The 18,418-nt window shown below is 43.1% G+C and overlaps 1 protein-coding gene across 3 annotated transcripts in view; it reads right to left on the reverse strand.

Moving 5' to 3' along the window:
• Positions 1 to 434: 434 nt before the first annotated feature.
• The window catches only part of DMTF1 (cyclin D binding myb like transcription factor 1), a 65,766-nt gene continuing 47,782 nt past the window's right edge, over positions 435 to 18,418 (reverse strand). For all 3 annotated transcript variants that reach the window (XM_054016982.1, XM_054016972.1, XM_054016969.1), the window contains 5 exons: positions 10,233 to 10,318; positions 8,957 to 9,115; positions 7,397 to 7,780; positions 2,447 to 2,594; positions 435 to 1,572 (listed from right to left, as the gene is read on the reverse strand). In XM_054016982.1, coding sequence (XP_053872957.1) covers positions 1,463 to 1,572; positions 2,447 to 2,594; positions 7,397 to 7,780; positions 8,957 to 9,115; positions 10,233 to 10,318 — 887 coding nt within the window. In that variant the 3' untranslated portion in view covers positions 435 to 1,462. The remainder of the gene's footprint in view (positions 1,573 to 2,446; positions 2,595 to 7,396; positions 7,781 to 8,956; positions 9,116 to 10,232; positions 10,319 to 18,418) is intronic.

Below are 18,418 nucleotides of genomic sequence, written 5' to 3' on the forward strand. Positions count from 1 at the left end.
TTAAGAGCTAACTTTGCACTTAATGCACATTCCAACTATACTGATGTTTCAGAAGGGCACAAGCTTTTTCATTTTGGAAAAAACTGCATTTTTTTTATTATTGTACAAATAACTGCAGCATTGCAAAGATCTGTAACAGAATAAATAAATGGCATCTTACAGTTACATAAGACAAATACTTTATTTTTGTTTAAACTGACTATACAATTATTTCTGTTCCCTAGGCAACCTTTTGTTAAAACTACAACTTAATTCCACATTAACAAAACCACAGACTGAAAGACCAACTCTGATTATGAAGAGCTAATTACAGAAATAAATAAAATAATTTATACATCAGTCTTTAATTTCTGTAGTTATTTCCCCCCCCCACTCACTCACACTCTCTCTCACACACACACTCACTCTTAGAAGGCTGCTCAGCCTTGTGTCTGCTAGGAGCCCGAACTGTCGAATGAATTGCTTTCCACTGCTTTAGGGACATAGGCCTAAACTATCACTGAACTGCTTCTTCAAGACCTTGCAAAGGGTGCTACCACCTCCTTGCCATCCCCCAAATATTAATGTGCTGCATACAACTCACCTTCAGAGAGAGGCTGGAAGTGTAATGAGGGTAGGTAGGTAGGTAGGTAGTCTTTCCACCCGACTTGGAATGGCCTCTGAAGGTTAGAGGCTTTTTTTGTTCTCTAGGCTTTAGAGGGATGCTGGTGGATCTCCATAGCCTTCCCTTTCTTATAAGTTTCCCTTTTATTGAACTTGCTGTAGTGATTAATTTTTTACTTAGAAAAAACAAAAACACATCTGATCTTTCTGCAACTCCATCCATTGCCAGCAACGGACTCTTCAGGAACAGGCACAGCGAAAGACAACCCTGTAAGCATCTGTAACTAGGGTCCTATGTGCTGGAAATACTGGTACGTCAAATGAGATTGGGAAAACGGACCCCTTCTGCAGTACTGCTCCTGCCCTTACCCTCTAAAGTCACTGAGATATCCTCAGCTAAATTTCAAGAGGAAAAGTAACAACTCTGTATCTTAGAGCCAGTAAGTGCAGAAATCCTCATCCACTTTCCATGAAATGTGTGCAAACTAATTCTTGTTGCTGCACTAAGAAGCTAAGGCCTACAGTCCTTGGCTTCCATCCAGTTTTCAAGGTGCATAAAGTCCAACACATGGGCAACAGCCAGCTCAAAATGATTGAGTGGATCCTAGCAGTGTGCAACTGAGACTCTCAATAACCCCTTGCTGAAAAGCAGTGGACTGGGGCTTCAGTTAGCTGTTGTACCCCTTTACAAATGAGGTACATAGTCTTATGAGCAGTAAAAGTGCACTGTAGCCATTTCAACTTGAGAATGTTCTAAACATGTGGACTGACTACTTTCTTTGGAAGGTGGTACAGGGTTGCAACTGTAATTTCATGATGCAAACAGGTTAATTTAGAAAGCAGACATGATTACTGCTTCTTAGTGACAACTCACTAAGTCTTCAACATCCTTTGAATCTTCGGAATCAGGACTGTCCAAACACGAGCCAATAATGTGTGATCCCTCTTCATGGTGTTGCAATATAGGATCTGCAATGAGCCATAACATAAGGACTCAAACTTATTGTACTGCTATAAAAACTTACCTCAAAAGCACATAGGTAGTGCTTTGCATCAATTTAAATAAAACTATTAAAATGTAGCTACTTTGAGACCCTCTAGTTTTTCCAAAACAATTTCCTCTAAAAAGCAGGTATACAGAATTGCACACAACAATTTACTGATCAATCTCTGATCTCTAACTCAAGCCTCACACTGAGTGGTTTCCACAAGGGCTGGAACTGCTACCACCCATCAACATTTTTCCAGCCACAGTATAAGTAGTCTAAAACTAATTAGTTGGCATTTAACATTGGTGCAGTGGAGGAAAACAGATGAATGCATGACTTCCTTGTTTTTTAAAAAAGCTTCCAAATCCTTTCAGCTAAAGAGTCTTATTTCTAAAGTTTCAAACTAACAATGATTCGGAAGGTAAGTTATACGAAGATTCCATGGATAAGGGCTATAATGCACAGAATGATTAGAGGAGCTCAATTACCATATTGAACTAAAGCAGCCATTCTCAAACTGTGGGCTGGGACCCTGTTTTAATGGGGTCATCAAGGCTGGCTTAGACTTGCTGGGGCCCAGAGCCGAAGCCCAAGCTGGACTGCCTAGGGACGAAACCAAAGCCCGAGGGCTTTAGCCCTGGGTGGCGGGGCTCAGGTTACAGGCCCCCTACCTGGGGCTGAAGCGCTTGGGCCCCTCTGCCCGGAGTCCCAGGCTCATGCTTCGGTCCCACCTCCTGGGGTCGTGTAGTAATGTTTGTTGTCAGAAGGGGGTCACAGTGCAATGACGTTTGAAAACCCCTGAACTAAAGAATCTTGTTTCAGGCCAATTGCACTAAGCAACTGTCTGATATTACCTGTTAATGTTGTCAGAGGTAAGACTGATTCATTGTCTATATCATCTGATGTCTGGATAAAACCATGGGGTGAAGGAACAATAAGGACAGTTTCGTCGTCTATTGCAGACTGATCAACTTGTTCTTCTATGGCTGGAGAACCTAGGTCCTGCATGATGAGAGTTTGAAGGATAAGATGTGAGAGGTTTATCCATAATGAGATACAGAAACATTTGCTTCTAGGAAACTGAGTTACATGCTGGCTGCGGCTGAGATCTTTTTCAGAGCGAATAGTAGTTAGAGGGAACGGAAAATGACTGACAGTCAAAAGCACTGTTTTAAGTGACCCACAATGGCTATAAACTGAATTTCTCATCATGCTGGCTACTCATCTCTAGATGTGGTAAGACGTATGTTACATACTTACAACACTTATCTACATGGGGACCAAAACTTGATAAGAGGGCTTTTTAATATAACAGAAAAAACACAATCCAATGGCTGGAACTTGAAGCTAGACAAATTCATACTAGAAATCAAGTGCAAACTTAACAATGAGGGTAACTTAACCACTGGAAAAACTTACCAAGGGTTGGGATGGAGCCCTGGAAACTTTTCAATCAAGACTTTTTGGGGGGTAAATGATTCTCTAGTCCAAATTTATTCAAGCAAGTCTTATGGCCTGTGTTTACACAAGAGGTCAGACTAAATCACAATGGTCCTTTTTGGCCTTGTAATCACGCATTATTTGTACAACAAATATAATTGTTGTCTGTGAATTGAATAAGGAAGTTAGGGAAAAAAATTAACACCTTACTGACACTTCTCCTTGAGTCATAACTACAACTGCTGCTTTCACTGTCAAGTTCTAACTACTCTAAGCACCGCTAAGAAAGAGTGATCTTGACTGCTCTCAGCTAAAGGCTGATTGCAGAACAGCAGGGGTGGCTGGAATTGGCAGAATGAAAATAGCTGAAAATTGTTCAGATTCACAGCTGGAGTGTGGACTGCTTGGGCTAGCTAGAGGCCCTTGTTTAGAGGGATAGCTAGGATGGTCCAGCCAGTTTTACTAAAACCTGTTCCTCTCAGCAGTTTTATTAGTACCATCTTTGTGACTGGCCACCCAGCTGCTTACCACTTATCAGCTGATGTCAAGCAGTGTACGAATGAACACATGTATGCGATGCATGTATCATAGCTAGGTCCTCCTTCATTAAGATCCTAAGGCCAGATCTTAGCTTGCACTACTTAATGCAAAGTATGACGTACCTAATTCAATGAGGAAGCAGCCTGCAGAAAGCACAGCATAGCTGGACCTTCCAACACTGAGGAGCGGTTCCTAGGCCCACACTGAAAAGCTGGCTCTCAAGGTACAGGGGATAGTGGGAAAGGCAACTGGGCACTTTTCCAGCTATAGTTATCAAAACCCTGCAACCTGAGTCCATACCTCCCACGCACTGTGACAACTGTAATGGCAGCAGTCGGGGAGAAATGTCTTATACAGAAAGTGAAGTTTACAGAGGCCTTTTTAGAGTCACTCCTACTCCTGAGTACTCCTCTTGACTAAAATAATCCCCTCTATCTCCACTAGTGAAACTGCACAGACCCCAAACTTCCATTTAGCTAGGAGGATAAACAAATGAGAATTACCAAGTCAATTTGCTTTTTCTTCCTAAAATAAACAATCTAACATCTTTTCATACCTTTACCCATAACTAATGTCATGAAAGTTTTGATTTTGAATTGCTAACATTTTTGTCTTCATAATCTGAACACGGTAACTTAATTTATTTTGATTCCTATGTGACAATCCAAGCTGGATATGAGTCAACAGTGTGCCCTTGTTGCCAAGAAGACTACTTATGCATTTTGGGCTGCATAAGTAGGGGCATTGCCAGCAGATCGAGGGACGTGATCATTCCCCTCTATTCGGCATTGGTGAGTCCTCATCTGGAGTACTGTGTCCGGTTTTGGGCCCCATGCTACAAGGAGGATGTGGAAAAATTGGAAAGAGTCTAGCGGAGGGCAACAAAAATGATTAGGGGGCTGGAGCACATGACTTATGCGGAGAGGCTGATAGAACTGGGATTGTTTAGTCTGCAGCAGAGAAGAATGAGGGGGGATTTGATAGCTGCTTTCAACTACCTGAAAGAGGGTTCCAAAGAGGATGGGTCCTAGACTAGTGTTTCTCAAACTGGGGTCACCCCTTGTGTAGGGAAAGCTCCTGGCGGGCCGGGCCAGTTTGTTTACTGGAAGGGGCAGCCAGTAAGTCCCTCGGCCCGCGCCGCTTCCAGCAGCTCCAATTGGCCTGGAGCAGCAAACTGCGGCCAGTGGGAGACACGATCAGCCGGACCTGCGGACGGGGCAGGTAAACAAACCGAACCGGCCCACCAGGGGCTTTCCATACACAAGCGGCGACCCCAGTTTGAGAAACACTGGTCTAGACTGTTCTCAATGGTACCAGATGACAGAACAAGGAGTAACGGTCTCAAATTGCACTGGGGGAGGTTTAGGTTGGATATTAGGAAAAACTTGTTCACTAGGAGGGTGGTGAAGCACTGGAATGGGTTACCTAGGGAGGTGGTGGAATCTCCTTCCTTAGAGGTTTTTAAGGTCAGGCTTGACGAAGCCCTGGCTGGGATGATTTAGTTGGGAATTGGTCCTGCTTTGAGCAGGGGGTTGGACTAGATGACCTCCTGAGCTCCCTTCCAACCCAAATATTCTGTGATTCTATGATTCAACTGCTAAAATAGACAGAGCTCTCAAACTGCCTTAAATGTAAATGTATTATTGCATCCATTTCAACTAAAGTGAAAAGAAAAGGATGCAAATTGAGGAAGGTCAGTAGCTTTGGACTGTATGTAGGATGTACTGATCCTGCTCATAAGAACAGCAGAGAGATGGTTCAATGTACATACCTGTTCTCTTGCAGAAACAAAACCTAATAGTCTGAATTATAGTGGGATTCCTGGCTGATTGAGAAAAAAAATTGTACCATCGGTTATATCTGTTATTTTGGAGAGCAGTTTGTTAAAGGGGAAGTGCAATTTAACCCAACAAACTCAATAAAATGCAAGTTGGTCTTATTTCTTGATACTTAGCTCTATCAATTGTTCCAATTCATGGCCCATCTGGGTATGGAAACTGTATGGCTGGCCACGAATGCTCACAAAATTAGGGTTGAGGTGCAGGAGGGGGTGAGGGCTCTGGCTGGGAGTGCAGGCTCTGGGGTGGGGCCAGAAATGAGGAGCTCAGGGTGCTGGAGGGCGTTCCGGGCTGGGGCAGGGGGGGGTTAGGGTGCAGGGATGGAAGGCTCCGGCTGGAGGTGTGGGTTCTGGGGTGGGGCTAAGGGATTTGGGGTGTAGGAGGGTGCTCCAGGCTGGAACCAAGGGGTTTGGAGGGTGGGAGGGAGATGGGGGATGGGACGGGGATTGGGGCATGGGGTGCGGAGAGGGCTCTGGGGTGGGGGCAGAAATGAGGAGTTCAGGGTACAGGAGGGAGCTCCGGGCTGGGGCAGGGGCACTGGAGAGGTCAGGGGTGCAGGCTCCGGGCAGCGCTTACCTCAAGCAGCTCCAGGCATGTCCCCACTCCGGCTTCTATGCAGAGGTGCAGCCAGGCAGCTCTGTGTGCTGCCCCATCCCAGATGCCACCCCTGCAGCTCCCATTAGCCGCAGTTCCCAGCCAATGGGAGCTGTGGGGGTGGCGCTTGGGGTAGGGGCAGCGCACAGAGCCCCCTGGCTGCCCCTAAACACAGGAGCCAGAGGGGGGACATGCTGCTGCTTCCGGTAGCCTTGGCACATCTGCGCGGAGCGGCCTCCGAACCCACTCCCCGGCTGGAGCGCGGGAGCAGGGCAAGCCCCAGATACAGCTCCCCAGCAGGAGCTCGAGGGCCAGAAGTGGCCCCCAGCTCATAGTTTGCCCACTCCTGTATCTAGCCTATACAATGGCTCCAGTTTTATACTTACTTAGATAAACTCATGGCAGCATCTGAGATGTAGAGCTGTGTGAGATTGTAATTTGTTTCACAACTGAATCTTTACTGAAGTGTTTTGAGCATTTAATAACTGGACTATTCTGCTTAACCAATCAAATCCTGCCAAAAAAGTCATGAAAGGTCTGCTGCAGTTAAGAGGACACTAGCAAGATTAGTAGAGTAAAAAGTTGACTGTGAGAAATACTGTACTTCACCTCTCCCTTGCTCACACAATATATTTGTAAAGAAAAGACAGTGACTTGGTAGACAAATAGCTGGCTTGTTTATCTCCTAAAACCGTAAACCATGAGTACACTACTTTGATCGATACTAGCTGGGTCACACTATGTTATGCCACCTATCTGCATTAAAGCAAAATCCTCAAGATGAGGACTTGGGGAGTACAGATTCCTAGCCCACTTGTGAGATTTCTGTGCCACTGAATCTGAACCCTAACCCTAGCCTTGATCTAATTACCACCACCTCCCAACATGTTTACGAAGTTCTGAGACAGAAAAAGCCTCTCCACAAAATGCTCGTGCAGCTAAAACACTAGAAGACAATTAAAAAGCAGCACTATTGACACATTCATAAGGACACTTTAATTTTCTCATCAGGTCTTTATTTTGAACCATCACTTTCTCTTTCCCTGAGGGCTTGTCTTCACTACTAGGGAGATCCACGGAGCTGCAATCGATGCAATGGTTGTTGATTTAGCGGGTCTGGTGAAGACCCGCTAAATCGATGGCAGAGCACTCTCTCGTCGACTTGGGTACTCCAGTTCTGAGAAGAGTAAAGTAAGTCGACCAGAGAGCATCTCCTGTTGACACAGCACAATGAAGACATGGGGTAAGTCGACCTAAGGTACCTCAAGTCCAGTTAAGTTATTCACATAGCTGGAATAGTGTAACTTAGGTCGACTTACCCCGGTAGTGTAGACAAGGCCTTAGAGGCAGTAGTTTCAGATATTCTGGTAGTTTCATCATGCACTTCCTTACCTCAGTGACGTAAGTGTCAGTTAAATTGGAGTGGGACTCCTCTTCACGTTTGAGGTCTGTATCTGAAATCTCCTCTTCAGTTCTTACCATCACCCCATCTAACAGTTCGGTGCTATTTCTGCCACTGAATTTGGAGGAGTCATCGTCAATGTAGGCAGACTGCTCTTCATCACTCAGCTTGGACTGATGGATGTCATGTGGAAAAGTATCTGCTTCCAGGGTACTTGGAGGATCTGTCAGGTCAGCTGACTGAATATGTGAATCGACAGTAAGTTCTGCCTGGGTTACGGAGGAGATGTCTTCAGTAGCAACAGTGCGAATTATGACACTCGGTGTGTGGCACTGCACTGTGACATTATCACTTGTGTTCAGCAAATGTTCTGGCTGTAAGAAGCATTAACAAAAGATAGTATTTATTTTGTATTTAGCACTTTGTTGGTTTTTCACCTGTCTTTAGTCAAACACAAGTTATTGGGGTCAATACATGGGTAACTGGGTGAAATGTAATAGTCTGTGACATATAGGAGATCAGACTAGATGCTCTGATGATCCCTTCTGGCCTTCAACTCTATGAATCTGCAACCTGGTTGAAACTGTTCTATCTAGTTTACAGAGGAGTAAACAGAGAGACGCATAGCAAGGTAAAGAGAATCAGTGGCAGAACTGCGGCTAGAACCAGGAGAGTCCTGATTCTCCATCCTGTGATCTCACCACTAGACAACATTTCTTCCTTCCTGTTTGTAACAAAGAAGGATAGTGATAAGCTTAAGTATTATTTAACTTGAGACAGAAAAGTCATCAGCAGTGATCAAACCAGATACCATCAGCACCAAAGCACAAGCTCATACCACTTGAGCTAAGTGGTTACAGTTAAAATAATAGTCCTAGATTCAGGAGATCAGAGTACTATTTCTATAGCTGCAACAAATTTCCTACGTGACTTTCAATATCTGTTAGCTTCCCCCTCTGCTAACCAGGCAAAATACTTCCCTACCTTACAAAGGTTGTGGGGGGATAAATTAATTCATAGATGTGAAGATTTCAGTGATAAGATCTTAGAAAATCCTATAAATAAAAAGTTGTAGGTAACAGATTTTAATTTTGTTGAGGCCAACCACTAGATGGAGACATCACATGATTAAACCAGTTTAATCTTCAACCAAAGAACTAATCTCCAATAAGGTCTATACCCATGCCAAATGTTTAACTTCAGCAAGTTTTCTGCAGCCTGTGGTTTGAAGAGGTTTTTTTTTTAAATGGGAAATTCTCACTCTTCAATATTTTAAAACGGCCAAAATAATTGTACTCTACCTGTGACTGGAGAGTGAGCATGGAAAATTTCAGCTCCAGAGTGAATATTTTGGAAAGTTATGAGCATGTCAGAAAGGTGTATGCATTGGGAACTACTTTGTAACCTTAGCATACTGTCAGTTCTTTCTCTGCTTCCACAATACGGAGGTAACTAGGGACCTGCTGTAACCACAGCGGCTGACAGGCAATAATTATTAGCCCACCCTTTTCCCAAGATGTTTCAGCATTCTAACTCTTCAAGATACGTACGGATAAGGCATGGACTATGATCTGCTCTGGGGAGGCAGGAGCGGCAGCAGCTGTCAGGGTCACTGTGGGACTGGTAGTCAGTGTTAAAGGAAGGCCTTGGTTTGAGCTTGTCTGTAGTAAGTAAGTGCCGGGAGTTCCAGTAGGCTGGAGATGGAAGGACTAAGAAAGGGAAAAAAAGGTCAATACAAAGATTCCCCACTTCCTGAACCATGTTAGCGCACTCACTTATAGGGAATCCAGCTAGCTAGAAATCATACTGAAATAACTCCTTCCCTGTGTTACTTACCACAATTTAATTGGAGTAACTGTAAAATCTCATTTTTCTTCAACAAACTAAATTAGCTAAATTAGTGAAGAACTAATTATCTGTAATCCTGGCAACTGCCTCTCTGCACTAAGGACTTTCTCCTATGGAGTAGTGCAGGGTTTGGTTTAGTCCCCTCTCCTGTTCAGCAATGGATAGAAGAGTTAACCATGTCCCCTTGTTAAACTGGAGTGAAAATCCTGAACTGCGTTGGTGAAGAATCTTTTCACACATCTTACAGTGAAATTACACTCTGGTAAAAGCAGGTTCTGCTATCCTAAATCCACTTGGAATACAGCAATTTACACCCACTGGTAGGTTACTTCTTGTCTGCTCCTCTGCCGGGACATGATCCAACTCCTATTGAAGTCAATGGAAAGACCCAATGGGAGCTGGATTGGGTCCTGGCTGACCAAATGGAAACGGGGAGGAGATAAAAGATGCCAGTATCCCATGGGGGGAAGATAAGGAGAGATTCTTGACTTCCTGGTCTTGCTCCCAGAGAGGAGTGAAGAGGAGACAGGCCACTCTTGCTACAGCTGTTCAGTGAGGATATGGCCTCACAGAGCCCTCAACCACATTTGCCACTACCTGCAGTAATAGTAGAGAGACTGTGCCCTATCAATAGTGGGATGAATGGTACAGGCACAGAGGAATCTTTTGCCAACAAGGGTCTTTCATGTTATAAACTCCTCTTATAAGAAAGATTTTTATTTAAAAAAATATTACGCACACACTGCTACAAGATGGTTTCACAAGAGTTAATATTTCACATTGAACCTTCACAGCTCTAACTAATTACAACTAGGTCCACATTTTGCTCTAGATTTTGTAACAGAAGTTTACTTCAGAATCACCATTAAACTTTCCCTCCTTCCTCCCCCATTCTGGAAATCAGCTACAAAAATTTAACAATTTAACCACATTTAAAGGATAAATGTGATATTGCAAGGCAAGTTCTCTGTTACTTACTGGGAGAATCTCAAAGGTCTGTAGTGTTCCACTATTCAGTGTTATTGTCTCAGAGTCGACAGCAGCAGCAGGAGAATCAGCTGAGGCTATGGGAGTAGGAAAAAAACAAACAAAAAAAAACACATGTAAACCGAAACATGTCAGCACAGAAGGGTGTTAAGCAGGGAACTGCTACTCCCAGTGCTGAGAGAAAGGAAGCTGACTGCAGTACTAATGCCAAGGTTCTCTAGTTTGTATCTAGAATACAACACTCTTTAAAGAAGACATCTTGCATGAGATGGAAATAGAGGGAAGAAAGTATGAATAAAAAACAAAATGATATTCAAGGGATCTAATGATTTATGTTTGTAATGACATTTTAAAGAAATAATATTCTGGAATAAGTATCCATAAGACCACCCTATAGGTCAGAGCCTCAGCTGGTGTAAATCAGCGGTAAGTCAATGCAGTTATGTTCCGTGTTGATCCACACCAGCTGAAAACTGGCCCTATATTTGAGTTCCTTTCTGTCCTCCTATAACACTGCTCTGCAGCCAAAATGCTTCTGAAATAAATGGAGTCAACCTTTACTAATTCTGGGTCACTGAGAACGAAAATGATGCTTAAAATTGTTGATTGGCTCTAGTTTTCAAGATATGCTATTGGGTCAGTATATACGACCCTTGACTTGGGAATGGCGGAGGATAAGTGAGTTATAAAGGGAAGGGATCTCAATTTAAACCAGAAATGACTAAAAGACATCTTTGACTGGATCTATGAATAAATCTATGACTGGGTTTGGACAGTACTTGATTTTTAGGCAAAACAATGAATGATGCAATCTGAGGTATTGCGTCATACATGATATTAATTGCATCATGTTATTCCTAGAAGTCATGGATGATGCAATCATAACGAAGCTTACATCACTCTGCTGAACAAATTGCCCTATATCAGCTCTAGAAATCATCATACAGTGTCGTGCTCTCTTATTTGTCAGTGTTTGATTTTGCAAAGGGACACATTTCTGTTTAGCCAAAGTGAGCAGAGATGCCTCGTACTTGTGTGAACAGTGCAGATAACTTCTGCTATGTTTGTGGTGAAGTGACTGTTGCATCACAGAAGCGCAATATAACCACTATGGTTAAGAAAGCCTATCACCTTTATTTTGGCTGCAAAATCTGGAGATCAGGACAAGGGGTGGGCCCCACACATACGCTGCAACACTTGTGCAACAAATCTTCGCCAGTGGTTGAACAGGAAAAGGAAATGACCTTGTCAGGGATTTGGAACTACCCAAGAGTAAGGCAGAGCTGTTGGGCTCCAGACTACAGCAGTGGAATCTCCTGGCAGGTGATGTTAGGGTTCCCATGTTCCGTGACCGTCAAAAGGATCTTGTCCCATTCTTCTTCATGGAAGGTGATCTTGTGTGCAACAACATCGATGGTGTGATGGCAGCCCTCAACATCGTTCACGATCCAGATGAGTGGAGACTGTTCATTGATTCATCGAAGACGAGTCTTAAAGCTGTTTTACTGCATAATGGCAATGTTTTGCTATCAATTCCAGTTGGTCGTGCAGTCCATATGAAGGAAACCTATGACAACATGAAAACAACTTTCGAGGTGCATAAACTATGACCAACATCAGTGGCAGCTTTGTGGCGATTTGAAGGTTGTTGCTCTCTTGCTTGGTCTACAGACTGGATACACAAATTACTGCTGTTTTCTCTGCGAATGGGATAGTCGTGCAAGAGATTCCCACTACATCAAGAAAGATTGGCCACTCCGACAGTCATTGGAGCCTGGGAGGAAAAGTGTTCAGCATCCACCACTTGTTGAATCAAGGAAGATTTTGTTACCACCCTTACACATCAAGCTGGGTCTGATGAAGAACTTTGTCAAGGCCACTGACAAAACACAAACAGCTTTCAAGTACCTCGGTGGAAAATTTCCAAGGTTAAGTGAAGCTAAGATAAAGGAAGGTGTCTTTGTTGGTCCTCAGATTCGTGAACTTCTTCGAGATGATGCATTTGACCATGCACTGCGTGGCAAGGAAAAGACTGGCATGGAAAGCCTTCCAGTTAGTGGTAATAAATTTTCTCGGAAACAACAAGGCAGACAACTACAGGTTGTTGGTGGAAAACCTCCTCAAGGCAGACAAAAGCCTTGGTTGCAACATGTCACACTAAAGATACATTTTTTACACTCTCATCTACATTTTTTCCCACCGAACTGCGGAGCAGTGAGCGACGAGCACGGCGAGCGATTTCACCAGGACATTGCAACAATGGAGAAACGCTATCAGGGCAAATGGAGCCCATCAATGCTTGCAGACTATTGCTGGACAGTGACAAGAGATGCTCCATTTAATGAATACAAGAGACAAGCCAAGAAGCGCCGAGTAGACACTGAATAGGACTAAACTATGTACATAATAGTTTTTTGCCTTTTGTTTCATAATAAATTTTATTTATATAACCTTTTGCTGATTTTTAAAGTGTTACATAAACAGGACAGGTGAAATATGATCATGTAAAGCAACCAGAAACACATGAAAAGACCTAGGTTTACAATTTATGATTAAACCTCTACTATCTACACAATATACATAGACATAAAATGTAAAAACTTAAATATCTTAGAAACAGTAGCCAATCCGTTGTTTTAATTGTCATATTTGAATTCAGCACATCAAAATACATAATAAATAGCACATTTTATCTCTGAAGCAGACGACTTCTCAAAAATTGTAGACCAGTGTAATGTGTATGTGCACCAATGGATAAAGTGCAAGATGCACTCAAGTATATTTAATCACATTGTATGTAATGGCTGCAATCTACTGAAGGTACAAATGCTAATACTATAGGAGCCTGACTGGTTCACTGGGTTACTGAAAGCAATTTGAACAGGACGGAGGCTATTAAATAGCAGCTACTAAAGTTAGACATTTTAAAATCAGCAGGTCCAGATAATTTGCTTCCCACAAGTTTTAAAAGAGCTGGCTGAGGAGCAATCTAGACTGTTAATGTTGATTTTCCATATATTGTGGAAAACTGGGGAAGTTTCTGAGGGCTGGATAAAAGCTAATGTCCTGCCAACATTTAAAAAGGGTAATCAGGATGATTCAAGTAATTATAGTTAGGGCTCCATGTCTGTCACGGAGGTTGCAGAAGTCACAGATTCTGTGACTTTCCGTGACCGCCGTGATTTCTGCAGAGGCCAGCGTGGCTGACCCCAGGGCCGCCCAAGCAACTGGCCCCAGGGACCGCCTGAGCAGCAGCTGGTGCGGCTGGCCCCCAGCAGCTGACCTCTGGGCGGCCAAAGCAGCCGCTGCTTGGCAGCCCCCGGCAACTGGTGCCACTGGCCCCACCTCCCTAGCAGCGACCCCTCGCAGCAGTGCCCCCCCCCCCCCCCCCCCCCCCAAGATTTAATCATGGGTATTTATAGTATAAGTCATGGACAGGTCACAGGCAGTGAATTTTTGTTTATTGCCTGTGACCTGTCCATGACCTTTACTAAAAATACCCATGACTAAATCATAGCCTTAATTATAGGCACTGGGCAAAATGATGGATTTGCTGGTACAACACTCGATTAAGAAAGAATCAACACAGAATCATATAAATTAATGCCAAGCAACACTGGTTTATGGAAAATAGATCTTGTCACAAACTTCAGATTTTTGATGAGATTACAAGTTTGGTTGATAAAGATGAATAGTGTTGATGTAATATACTGAGGCCACGTCCACAATGCTGCTGGGAGTGAGCATCCAGGCCCAAATAGACAGACTTGTGCTGGTGAGGCTCGAACGAGTGTGCTAAAAATAAGTGTGGACACTGGGGCACTGGTGGAGGCACAGGGTAGCGATTTGAACTCAGACCCATGGGGCAGGTGGGTCCAAGCTCAGATGGCTAGCCTGAGCCTCTGCCAGTGCCCCTACATGCACACTGCTATTTTTAGTGCACTGACTAGCGCAAGTCTGTCTACCTTAGCGGAAAGGCTCATTCCCAGCTGCAGTGTAAGTGTACCCTTAGTCTTCTATAAGGCATGGAATTGGTACCCGCATGACACTTTGAACTGATAGGTCTTCAAATGTAATTGTAAATGAAATCATCCCTGAATAGGCGTGTTTCTAGAGGGATCTTGCAGGGATCAGTTTTTGTCTCCATTCTATCATTTTTACCAGTGACCTGGAAGAAAACATAAAATCATTACTGATAAAAGTGTGCGGATGACACAAAGATTGGGGAAGTGGTAAATAATGAAGAGGGCAAGTCACTGACAGAGAGATCTGGATTGCTTGGTAAATTGGGGAACAAGGAAACAATGTGTGTTTCAGTTTGGCCAAATGTAAGGTCAAACATCTAGGAATAAAAGATATAGGCCATACTTACAGGATGGGACACACTACCCACAATGAGTCTGACAAAGACTTGGGGGTTCATGATGAATAATCAGCTGAACACGAGCTCCCATTGTGATGCTGTGGCCAAATGGGCTAATGGAGTTTATGTTCTCTCTGCATTTGGCACTCGTGCAAACATTACTTTAATGCTGTGTCCAGTTCTAATGTCCACACCCCTCAAGAAAGGTGTTGAAAAATTGGAGCGGGTTCAGAGGACAGCTCGGAGATGATTAAAAGGTTTGGAAAACATGCCTAGTAGCAAGAGGCTCAAGGAGCTAAATCTATGTAGATTAAAGTAAAATTTCAGGAGTGATTTGATCACAGTCTAGAAGTACCTCCGTGGGCAACAGAAATTTGTTGTTTTCAATCTAGTAGAAAAAGGTATAACAAGATCCAATGGCTGGAAGTTGAAACTGGACAAAAATTTGCCTTATTTCTAATCTGAATTTAACAGTGAGGATAATTAAGCAATGGAAAGATTTACCAAGGGTTACAGTAGATTCTCTGTCACTGGAAATTTTTAAATCAAGATTTTCTAAACTATATGCTGTAGTTTAACCACAGCTATTGGACTTGAAGCAGTAATTAATTCAGGGAATCCCTATGGCCTTAAAAATCTACGAATGTCTGATCTTGGGAGAGAGAAGCAAGAGGCATGGTTTATGCCAAGTTGTGTTTCCATAATTACAGACGCTTTCTGCTATCCACTGGTTTGGAATTAGTACTTCCCAGAGTATTAGTGCATAGAATGTGGACTCATGTCTGCACTATATGGAGCCGGTAAAAAAAAAAGTGAAGTTATAAACCTTCCGCTTCTATGCACTTTATCAGCAGGGAAGCACAGCAGCACACATTTCCCAGCATTTTTGTTTGAGTAGTGAGAGTTATGCCAAAAGAAATATGCCCACTTTAAAGGAGACCTGCGAAAAGAAACAAAGGGGTGTGTGCTCTTTTTTGGCTTCTTTGTGATGCACAAACAACGTCCCCTCGCCCTGCCAGTGTTTGTTTTTTACACTGGAAGTGCAGGTCTTATCTGCTTTGGAAAACTCTGATTGGAGAACTGGCAGGAAAAATAACATCAGAAGTACCCAGGAAGTAAATGTGATTATACTTGTATAGCTTATTTATTCCCCTTCCTGTATGGGAATAAGCTATGCTGTACAAACACTTTTGTAACAGTATCACTGTATTCATACAGGGGGCTTGTGCCACTTTAACAAAGTAGAGTTAAGCAAGAGGTAGAAAATATTAATTTACAGTTTATGAGTTTAAGTGAAAACAAAAGATGAACATAGCAAATTTCCAGAAATTAGAAAGAATGATTAAAAACTTGCATTGCAGTAGAGCCCAGAAGCTCCAAACCCTATGTGCTAGGTACCATACAAACACATATGAAGTAGGAATGAAGTAGTATTTAATAAAAGTAACCCTTAAACTACTAAAATTGTATCGGTTAACCGTTAACAAGTTCACAATATAGGCATGGGAACTAGGGGTGCGAGGGGCACTATAGCCCGGCCCCTTACCCTGTCTGGAACCCCCCCTCCCCCCGAGACACGGCCTTGCTCCCGGCCACAGCTCGGGGGGGGGGGGGGGGAGGGGGGATGGATGGGGTAAGGGGGCTGGCTTTCAGCTCCTCCACTATTAAAAATGTTCCAGCGCTATTGGTTCACACTGAATCTACCACACATATATATTATCTTTGTCAAGTGCCTTTATTAACAACATAAATAGCCAATCTTATGTGTAAAACCCACTTTTTTTACATAATATCCCTGAGCCGTCCAAAACCACAAAAAAGTCCGATTAGAATTTCAACTCTATTACTGATTTTTGTTAAGAAAAATCAACATGTTTATATGCTTTGTTGTCAGTCTTGCATGCAGCCAATTAACGGTAAGGCCAGTGTTGGAAAACACACGTTCTGCAGGCACAAACGTTTCTGGAATGCACAGGTAATTCTTTGCCAGTTTTCCAAACCTTGGAAAACGCTGTGCATTGACCCCCTCCAATGGACTGCATTCCAATGAAGGACAAAGCTCCCTGAAGTAATTTTCCAGTTCATTTTCTACTGCATTCGCCTCATTCTCCTTTTTGGTATAATCTTCACCTAAATGCATCACTATAGCACTCTTCTCAGTTTCATGCATTTTCTTCAGCGCTGGCTCTATCGGCTCATCCGGTTCAGCACTTCTTGTTTCAGCCCTAGCACTTAGAGGTTCTTCTATTTTTCTAACATCGATGCAAGTTGCAGAAGCTTTGATTTTTGGACAACAGGAGAAAGAAACCACATGTGTTTATGGCATGGATCTAACAAGGAGGCAATAAGTGCAGGTTTGGCAGTTATGGCAGGATCGCTGGGTTTCATAAGATGCTCCAGAGAGTGACGAACAGCAGCCTTGAAATCAGCGACTTTTCCATTTTCGACAGGAGCTTCGCTTCCGAGGTGAGTTTGGAGAAGACTGTTGCAAATTGAATAAATATTTGAAATCGGCACTGACTGTTCAGCAGACATGGCAGTTGTAGCGCATTTTAAAGTGGAAAGTACTGGAATGATATCCTCTATTAATTGCCAATGCTCATCTTGCAGCTGAAGCATTTGGGCATCGGATTGTTTTGTTACAGAGCTATCTGAAAGCGCAGCTGTTATTAGCCCACTGAGTCTTTCGAACACGTCATATACCGAATTCCAGAGAGTTTTACACGACTGGATCAAATGGTGTCGCTTACCCTGAAGCTGTGTTTGTTTTCTTTCAAGTGCTTTTGCAGCCACAGTGTTGCGGTGGAAGTGTGCAACTAATTTATTCGTCTGATAAAGTGGGCATTCACCCACGAAAACTTATGCTCCAATACTTCTGTTAGTCTTAAAGGTGCCACAGGACCCTCTGTTGCTTTTAACTAATTTACTTTCAGCTGCAACAGCATGATCCACACTACTTGAAGAAAACCCATCATTTATAGCTAGCTGCAAAGTATAGGCAAAACAATTGACAGATTCCCATGTAACATACCTCAATATATTGGTGAGCACAATGTTGCTTGCATTATTGTGTACGCACGCCAAGACACGGCCTGCCAAACCCCATCTTTCCACTGTAGTGTTTAATTTTTCAGCAAGGTTTTCCTCTATATGTCGTTCTGCCATACTTTCGGTTTGTAGAACTGCGGATTGAAGCTCCCAATTTTCAATAATGGCAAGTGACAGTCATGTAGCTTTCTGTAGTTAATGCTGTCCAGCAGACAATGGTGAAAGCTACTTTAACGGCATTTTCCAATTTTTCCCAGACAGACTTCACAGAGTCTTCATAGCACTTCTCTAGTTGCGAGGTTATAGTCTGTCTCACAGGCACACGGTATTCAGGTTCTACAAAACTCAATGCATGAAAACCTGTACCCTCCACGACACTTACAGGCAGCATATCTGTAGTGATCATGGTGCACAACAACTCTATTATTTTTCGTCACGTTGTGTTTTGCATTTTCTTGAACTATCAGAAACAAACACAGTCAGCGTTGCTTGATTTTTGCCTTTTTCACATGAAACTGAGGGATGTATCAGCTTCAAATGGTTCAGCATTGCTCTGGTGCTGTTTGCATACCTCAGCTCCATATTACAGAGTTTATATTTAACGGTGTCTTCTGTTATTTTTGTGAAACGATTCCAGGCATTACTCCTTTTTGATTGCTCCATCTTCACTATGGAAAAGTAGTTACCAAAAATCGCTATAACCTACATGATGTTGTTTGAAGGTTTAATGCTACCAAAGTGTGATGTCAGTCAGTGGCACTGGAAC

Source organism: Malaclemys terrapin, chromosome 1 (assembly GCF_027887155.1).
Source record: "Malaclemys terrapin pileata isolate rMalTer1 chromosome 1, rMalTer1.hap1, whole genome shotgun sequence".
Lineage (NCBI taxonomy): Eukaryota > Metazoa > Chordata > Testudines > Emydidae > Malaclemys > Malaclemys terrapin.